The sequence below is a fragment of the Vidua chalybeata genome, chromosome 19 (assembly GCF_026979565.1).
Source record: "Vidua chalybeata isolate OUT-0048 chromosome 19, bVidCha1 merged haplotype, whole genome shotgun sequence".
Taxonomy (NCBI): domain Eukaryota; kingdom Metazoa; phylum Chordata; class Aves; order Passeriformes; family Viduidae; genus Vidua; species Vidua chalybeata.
In genome coordinates, this window is record NC_071548.1 from 6213232 (window position 1) to 6222768 (window position 9537).

The 9537-nt window shown below is 40.6% G+C and overlaps 1 protein-coding gene across 1 annotated transcript; it reads left to right on the forward strand.

The window, feature by feature from the left end:
- The first annotated feature begins 88 nt into the window (after positions 1-88).
- Positions 89-8946, forward strand: UTP18 (UTP18 small subunit processome component). Its single transcript, XM_053960325.1, is given in 15 exon segments — positions 89-139; positions 142-486; positions 590-717; positions 823-918; positions 1669-1748; positions 1979-2064; positions 2635-2760; positions 3619-3793; positions 4118-4218; positions 4979-5069; positions 5393-5516; positions 6457-6631; positions 7367-7509; positions 8108-8167; positions 8784-8946. Coding segments are annotated over 14 exon segments (1746 nt in total). The 3' UTR covers positions 8133-8167; positions 8784-8946.
- The last annotated feature ends 591 nt before the right edge of the window (positions 8947-9537 follow it).

Sequence of the window (9537 nt, forward strand, 5' to 3'; positions counted from 1 at the left end):
AAAGGAGTCACGTGATCACGGGTCACCGCCAGGGGCGGGGGCTTGGTCGCATGGAGCGGGGGGGGGGGGGGGGGGGTGTGTTGGCGTCATGAGCCTATCGGAGGAGGGGAGCGGTCCAGGCGGGGGTCACGTGATCGGGTGCACGTGTTCCGGTTCCGGGTCTGGTGCGCGATGCGTGGTCCGGCGGCGGCCGCGGGGCAGGAGCGGGGAGCGGCAAAAGCTGCGAAAGCACCCAGAATGAAGGCGGCGAAGAAAGTGTCTAAAGTGACCAGAACGGCTAAAATGACGAAACCGAAGCGGACGGCGAAGCGGCTCCTGGCCGTGGCGAATCAGGCCGCGGCCGCCGAGGCAGCGCGACGCGCCCGCCACTTGAAGGCGCTGAGCTGTGCGTCGGGCGCCGAGCGGGAGCTGGAGGAGCTGGTATTCGGCGACAGCCTCAATGCGGAGGAGGACGAGCTGCTGAGGCGCCTGGCCGGGCCCCGACGGGTACGGCACATCCAGGCCCGACCCGACAGCGGCGGCCCAGCCTGCTCGCTCCCCGGGCTCCGAGCCGTGTCGCTGGTCACACGGTCCGTTTGGTTGGTTTTAGGTTACTGCTGCAGAGGGGAGGGGCCTTCAGGAGGACTCCAGCGATTCGAGGGTGGAGAATGAAGCGAAACGTGACTTACTGCTCAAAAATCCGGCCTGGGTAGATGAGGATGATGAAGCTGAGGAAAAGTAAGTTCAGGTTAGGTGATGGGAGTTACGTATCACACTCGGTAGTGCTTGTAAGTGGTCTTGGTTTGAACGATGTTTGTGTTCTGTTTGTTTTTTCCCCTCTAGTGTTGATATGACCCATAAGTACCGGAAAGATTTCATGAAAAGTGATGCCGAGACAATGCTTACTAAGAAAAAACTAAAAAAAAGACTTGAGGAACAGTGAGTTTCACTAATGTTTTTGTGGCTGACTGTATTGACTATATTGATGTCATGATCATTGCTCTCTAAGGTGGGTGCCAGAAGGATGTTGCCAGACTCTTTTCAGTGGCACCTTGAACAGGACAAGGGGCAGTGACCATAAACTAAAACACAAAAAGTTCCATCACAACATGAAGAAGAATTTCTTTCCATGGAGGTTGACAGAGCACTGGAATAGCTGCCCAGGGAGGCTGTAGAGTGTCCCTCTGGAGATATTCCAAACACACCTGGACATGTTCTCACCTGCTCCAGGTGACCCTGCTGTAGCGAGGGGTTGGACTGGATGATCTCCCTTCCAAGCCAACAATTTTGTAAGCTAAAATATATTTATGTGACATTCAAAGTCACTTTTCTCTTTATCCACTGTGCTGATGTGGTCTTTTTAAAGTCAGGGCTTCCTGCAGTATTTACAGTGTTTTTAAATAAGAAATTAAACTAAGAATAGTAAATAAAATGGGCATTAGTATTGTCTGGACTAATTTGTTTAATACTTGTATCAAAATGCCCAAACTAATTTGTCTTCTAGGGAATTATACAAGAAATAGTGAAATCTTAAAAATTTTTTTAGAAAGTTAAAAAACTTGCATTGTGTTCTAAGTACAAGTAGTCCTGCAAAATTCTGACTGTGCTTCTTCTAAGTGCTTAACTCATAGAAGGAAATTACTGTCTCACAAAAGTTATGTTTTTTTCTCTTTCTCCTTTTCTCATAAGGTTTCAGCATGCCATGGGAGGAGTTCCTGCCTGGGCTGATCTAGAAAACAGGAAGAAATCCAAAAGGACTTTGAGTGATAGTAAATATGCCCAATGCTATTCTGATAAGTGTTTGTGTGATTCCCTATTCAGCTTGCTAGAAGATAATTACTTTTGATGTCTTCTCAGTTTCAGTAGTATGATAACATGCTGGCTATGTCAGCTATGTCCTTCAGTGTGCTTTAATTTAATTCATTTCAGTGAGGAATGTGTTGATGTTGCTGTGGGTGTTTGTGCAATTAGCTGATTCCATGTGCTTTGGTTTAATGAGGTGACAGTGATGAAGATGATGATCTGCTACGCAGGACTGGCAATTTCATAACAAGCTCAGAGTCTCTGCCAAGAGGGATTTTGAAGGTAAAGACAAACCTTATCCTTCCACTTCAGTTGGACTTAAGTGCACACTTTGACTCTTGTTGTGTATAAAATTAGTGATTCTTTGAATTTGTTTCTGCTTATCCTCTAGAGGATAAGCAAATTGAACAGTTCACATGAAAGCATGAAACAATAAACTGAGGTGTATTGTTTGACATAAGAATTTTCTGCACTCTAAATAGCATCTTGTAGTAGGATTTTAATTTCTGCAGAAGGAGGATGGAATTTTCCCACAGCTTTGAAGCGACTGATAGAATCTTTAAGAAGACAGCCTTAAATGAGTATTTCTCACACTATCTCCTGCAGCTATCTCAGATGAGTCAGAATGCAGCCGGTTTTACACTCAGTTTTAATGCAGAGAGAAAGGCTGGTGAATTCAGCCTGTGTTTGTATTGGAGAAGCTCTCTGAATGGGCTGTGTGTGCGCTGCTCATGTCACACTGTCCAGAACTTCATCGCAGGGCTTGAGGTCTTGCAGCATAAAGAGTAAATGGCTTTTCATTCAGTATAAGTGATTGTTGGGGTTTTTTTAACTGTTTGATCTGTGCTGTAGATGAGCACCTGCCTTCCTGCAAACCAGGAACGTTTTGCCAATGGAAAACTGGTGACAGTGCAGTTTCATCCTTCAGCTCAAGTGGTGATGACAGCTGGGCATGATCGCTCTGTGTCCCTCTTCCAGGTGAAGAACTTCAGTTTGTACCCTGCTGATGGTCACTAACATAGAACCTTTTTTTTGAGTGTATATGAAATAGCCTGGAATGGCAGACTTTGTTTTCTCTCTTCCTCTGCACACTGTCAGTGGTTACACAATGTCTGTGGTTACAATGGAAATTCCTTGGTCAAAGGCATCTTGGAAGGAATTTCCACCTGTGACTTCACACCAAGCACATGCAGAGTACTGGCAAACTCTTTGTCTCAGAGTTTTTAGATGAAGATTTGTGTTTAGAAACGTTTGGTTTGAAGGTTTGCAAGTGACAAGTACTAACGAGGTTTTTTGTTCCTAAGTTTGGAGAGCCTGTAGTGGGGGGAGCAGCCCACTTTGCTTTGAGACTGTAAAATTGCTGTGAAATCATGTTGGGGATGGAGAGGCTGTGCTGCAGGAAGACGATGTTCATCCTGAGATACTGCCGGGCTCCTCTGGAAACTAAAGATCCTAATTTTATTTAGGAATTCTTAGCATGGCCCAGTGTCACTAGAATGGTCAGACAAGTGGAATGTGGTAGTCTCACAGAGCTGCAAGAAAACCCAAATCAAAGCAGATGTTTCCATTTAGAAAAAGCACAGTAGAAGTGGTTATTTGATCACAGCATGGCCAAGAGGTATGAGGTCTATCAGAAAGGTAGGGGAGTGCCTGTTACATGAGGTAAGGAGCTAAGAACCAGATCATTTGTTAGAGAGAGGAAGAGTTTAAGGCTTCACAGTGGTGTACCTCTTACTACTTAAGTCTCAGCTGAGAAGTTGATATGATTTTTCTCTGTAAAAGTATTTTATATATTCCTCAATATGACAACCTGGTTTGTTGCTTTCTTTTTTGAAGGTGGACGGTATAAGGAACCCAAAAATACAAAGCATCTATTTAGAGAGTTTTCCAATTTATAAGGCTCATTTCAGTGTGGATGGAGAGCAAGTTATAGCCACTGGTACTCACCACAGCATGTTCTTTGTGTATGACATGATGGCTGGGAGTATCATCCCTATCCTAAAAGTACGAGGTATGTTTTGCAGCTCTGAGTGTGTGGGCACAGTTGAAGCTGTCCCAAATAGAGATGGCACATGAATTTGCTTTAAAACGAAGTGCAGTGGCTTGTTGGAGGTTGTATTTTTAACTTATCTTCAAGGAAGTAAAGTACCTTTAGTGTTAATTGTGTGGGATACTAATTATCACACATGAGCAAGGTTGAGTTCAGCTTCTCTGTGACAGCATATTGCAGAAATGAAGAGCTGGAATCAGGTCTTAGTCATATTCATCCTGCTTCTAAATATTGAGGCCAAAGAACAAATTGCACAAATTTCAAGTTTCTAATCTCTTTTTAAAGGTGTGGAGGAAAAATTCCTCAGAAACTTCGAATTTTCTCCAGATGGATCATTTATGCTGCTAATTGGAACTTCAGGTTACCTTCACTTGCTGTCCATGAAGGTACTTTCTCTGCATGGTTTGTGTAGCTTTGCTTCCTTGGTACCTTTTCCCTTTTGAATCTGCTTTTATCTCATCTGCAAGGCAATCTAACTTTCAACTGAAGCCAAGGTATGACACATATTGTGACAGCCCTCAAATATGTGCTGTGGAATCAACCCACTGCAGCTTTAGGGAATTATTTGGACTCTGTGAGACTTTGTTCCGCAGCTCCATGGGGCTGGTGAAGCTCAGGGCAGTTCCATGGGGTTTTCAGCTTGAAGAAGTTGTGTGTCAGTGCTGTATTTCAGCTGCTTGCACAAGCACTGTGCTGGCAAGAGGAATGGAAACAGCATGGGAACAGGCACCTGGGGGTGGAAGAAATATAGGACTGCTTTTTTGGGAGTCATGCTAGTGCCTGCTGCTGTACTCTGTTCATGAATCATGCTAAACACTGATTCATAATGCATAGAGCAATCTTTCAGCTGAATTTTAAAATGCCTTATGATGGCAGGTGGATTTGTTTTAAACTTTCACAGGGAAAAATACTTTTAAAGGAGAAAGTTCAGTTTTATATAACTCAGGCCGTTCAGCGAGGGAGCAAACAAGTGTTTGTTGATCCAGCTGCAGTTAGACTCAGGAGCTTATGCTCTGCAGGCACTGAAAATGTTGGTGCTGTTCTCTGAATCTCAGGGTAGGTAACTTAAGATTTTTGTGGGACAGGAAACAACTCTTCTGTAGATTTTTGGTAGAATCTCTGTTAGCATTGTTCTTCATCCTGCAGACAAAAGAACTGATCAGCACTATGAAGGTGAATGGAAGGTGTACTGCCTCTGCTTTCACCCCAGACAGCAGTAAAATATACAGCTATTCAAGTGAGTATTGCAGCAGCTCTAGTAATAATTCCATTTAAATTGTATGAGTTCTTATAAGTCACTTATAATTTTAGAGAAATAATTTTAAAAATTTATGCTAGTATCTCTCCTAAAAATACAACCAAGTGATCAATCATTAAAGAATGGAATTAACTATTTTAGTATGCCTATAATTCTTGGTTTTTTTTAAATACCCTATATTTGATAGCTGTAAATTAGCTTCTAGTTGTCATCTAATTAATTTTTTTTTTTTTTTTAGCAAAATGTACTAACAAAGTGATGTGTATGTGTGTTTTCTCTAACATCTTTCATTCTGCAACCAGAGGAAGGTGAAGTTTTCATTTGGGATGTGAGAAGCAGAAAGTGTCTACACAAATTTGAAGATGAAGGTTGTTTGGAAGGAAAGTGCATTGCTGTTTCAAAAAATAACCAGTATGTGGCATGTGGGTAAGTGACTGAACTTTGACAGCGTCTTCTGCTATCATTTTGAAGCTCTTCATTGAACCTATGGGTAGTGAGAGTGAGAGTATAGGAACATGGTTTGGTTCTAATAAGCTTAGAGTAGACACAAATAGATTAATATTTCCTATTTTATGGTAATAATTTACTTTTCTCCGTAAAAAAAAAATAATAATAAATAGTAATAAATAATAATAAATATAAAATACCATAGTACACCTAAAACAATAGGAGTGATACTAGTATTACTATCGCCACATATGGGTTCAGCAGTTAATTTTGAAATCACAGTGACTAAAATCACAAATTCTGTAACAGGAATGTTGATTCAAGGCCTTCTCCCTTTCTAGTTCTCTTCCCTGTACTCTGAATTTGGCTTCTGCAAGGCAGCATGTTAACCTTTCGAAAGGGGCCTCAACTCAAAGCCACAAGCTGAAACTGTTTCTCCAAATTTACTGAGATGCAGTTTCAGCCAGTGTTTGGATTCTTTTAAATGAGAATAGCAAATAAATGGAGGAGTACAATATATATTTTCCTATCTCACTGTGGAAGAGGATTTTAAAGTGAGCTTATGCTACAGTTATTAAAAAAAAATATCACCTTGAAGTCATTTCAGAATATTTTGATACCAAGCTCTCCTTGCTTTGAATTCATCCTGGTAAGAGGTGGGCTCATCAAGGCTCTCCACAGTTGAGTCTCTTATATAATAAGAAAAAAGAAAATCCAAGCCAGCAAAAACCTAAACTCCTCCACTAAATACTGTTATAAACTCCAAAGGAAAATCAAGCTCCAAACAAAATATTATTGCAGACTCCAGTAAATAATTGGAAATTACATTTTCAGGTGAGTAGTGGCTATAGATAACAACATTCCAGTATATACTGGAATATTACTTTTCAGTATAATCTTTGTTCATTTTGTTCTTTAGTTCATCTTCTGGAGTTGTAAATTTATACACCACTGATGCCTGCCTCAAAGAAAACCATCCTAAACCAGTTAAGGCCATAATGAACCTTGTTACTTCTGCCACCTGTGTGACTTTTAATCCCACCACAGAGATTTTGGCAGTGGCTTCCCGTGACACTGATGAGGCTGTCAAATTGGTATGTTCAGCTTCTTTATTGCAACATTTCTTTCATATCTTCCTAAAAATACCGCTAGTGACATTAAAAAAAAAAAGATATGAAGCAGATAAGATACTGCAAAAGGTGCTGGACCAACCAGATCTGGACATGGCCAAGACACTCTGCATTTACAAGAGTGTAATTTTATTTTCTTTAGTAAAGTTGCTCTGAAAAAGAACAATTTGTAGTTTAATTTACCTTTTTTACCTTTTTAAAATGCCCTCTAAAATATCTGGAAGTGTTTGAGGCCAGGTTGGACAGGGCTTGGAGCAACCTGGTCTAGTGGAAGGTGTCCCAGCCCATGGCAGTGGGTTGGAACTTCATGAAAACTCTTAAGGCTTCTTCTAACCTAACCAGTCTGTTATTCAATTTCAGAGCTGTAAATATAGCTCAGCAACAAATGTGAGTTTTCAGCAGCTGGTAACTGTAACCATCTTACTATGGGGGGATTTTTGCCAGCCTTATCAGAATTCTGACCAACAGTGGAACTGTTGAATTAATCTGAGGATTTGTAGGCCTGAGAATTGCAGTAATTGGTTCCATGATGTGTTCCCTGCTCCTTTTCTCCAATAGAATTCTATATGTAGATTCATGTAGGGTAGGAATATAACTGAACATTTGAACTTAACATTGAGCTTCAACTATACATTTGTAGTTTAATTTTATTTTTAGTGTTTTTTTCCGAACTTTAAATTCTGACCTATTTCTCAATAGGTGCACCTTCCTTCATATACTGTATTCTCAAACTTCCCAGTGTTCAGAAGAAAACAGATTTATCTTGCTCAATCTATGGACTTCTCTCCCAGAAGTGGATATTTCTCTGTAGCAAATAACAAAGGCAAAGCTTTGTTATTTAGGTAGGTACTAAGTTAGGTCCATTAATCCCAGATAACATGTTTATGTTCTGTAAGATGGAGCAGATGGCTGTAAGTGATAAAGTGATTCCTGATCTGAATTACACCTCATGAATTACTGGAATGTGGAGTTGGCTTTCTGTGCTGGAGAACAACCCTTATTGTTTGTCTGATTATGCAATACACCCTGTTTCCATACTTTTTGATTTCCCTCTCCTGCTGGTGTGGTCAGGGGTGAGGAGCAGGGCTAACTTTAAGTAGGAATATTTTTTTTTTCAACTCACAACTTCATGATGCTTGAAAAACTGCTTAACTTTAAGATGAGATTTTAATGATTTACCAAGACAGACAGTGAAAATTTATAGAAATATTCCTAAATATGTATGAATCTTGTTATTTGTCCTTTATTTGAAATTGAACTGCATATTATAATGGCACTTAAGTTATTCTAGCAGGTGGATGTTTGCTATCTTTTACTACATCTATGTTTCAAATTAGCTGAGGATACTCAGTGATACTGCTGAAGAGCTATTGTTTCTTTCTGTTGTCCCCTCAAAAGATTACTGAGAAGTTTTAAATATCTCTTTTTTTTTTACTTTAGGCTGAAACATTATTCATTCTTCTGAAAGAAGATAAAGGAGAAGATGAACCAGTAACTGAGGTGAAAACAGCACTAGAACTGTTCACAACATTGGCTTTAGGAGCCTCAGAATTTTCATTTTGCTGCCTCCATTTCTTTACAGATGGCAGGAAGAATTTCTTAGCCCTGTGTGATCTGTCCTGCCTGGGTCACTCATGGGCTGGAGTAGGACTGGCCTTGTCACTCTCAGCTTTTCTGATAATGCAGCAAGTTGATAGTTCAACTAAAAACTGCTGTCAGCCAGGCTGAGCTGATTATATTTAAGTCAAACTCAGCAATGTTGATAAACAGCTGCAGGCTGGCAGGGACTTGGATTGATCCTGTTCTGGAGTATTGTGAGCCCACAGAAGTCTGCATAATTTCAAATTCCCATTACAGGAATCACTGAAGTTTGAAGCATAGTTTGTGTGCAGATATGATTTTATTGTGCACTTAAATGTCTTCTTGGGAAACTAGGAAAACTTGTAGCCTTGACACTAATACACTAGATTGACAAAAACTCTGTTAATGAGGGGAGGCTGAACTTCTTTAGACTGGAAGCAGCTCTGACTGCTGCATGTTAAGCTTGCATACAATTTTGTGATGTCTCGGTGTTTCGAAAATACTAACAAAATTATCTCTGCTGGTTTTTCCCCAGGTTTTGTAATCTGCAGATAAAGCAATGCTGACAAAATCAAAGCTTTCCTTTTCAATTCTTTTTTTTATATGGAAGCCTCAAAATACTAATAGAATATATGTATTTTTCATTTTGTTTGTTTTAAATAAATGTACCTGGTAAGTTTCCAGGCAATTTGTTTCAACTTATTCAATGCTTTGTGTAAGCTCACAAGTAAGGTTTTATTGCTTGGCACTCAAGCTTGTGTCTTCCAGAAGTGCTTGAATGTCTTAATTATTATAAGTATGTGAAATATTCCAGTGCTGAAACAGAAATTTTGTATAAACTGACCTCTGCTTCATACATTTAGCAGAAGCTTTTCCATCAGCCTGGTTCACTTGAGGCTGGGTTGGAAACAGCATTTTGCTGCCTGGAGGAGCCCAGTCCCCTGAGACCCTGTTGATGTTGGTGTTGCAGTTTCAGCCCAACTTCCCTGCTGCAGCTTCAAGGTGCCCTAAACCAAGAGGTGAAAAAAACCCACCCCATTTATGCTTTCCTGCCTCCTGTGTCACAGAAACAACTGCATCTAACATGAGTTTAATTCTTAAGGAAGACCCCAGTCTTACCTTTCTGTGAAAGCAAAGAATCCTGAGTATCACATGATTTTTAAATCAGTGGTGGAATTGTAATACCAAGCAGGGAGTAGGGTAGAGGGTCTGCCGCTGCTTCTTCATCTGCTGCCAAATCCTGCACCTCTCTTCCTGAAGTGGCTACCTCGTTCTGCTTAAATTCATGG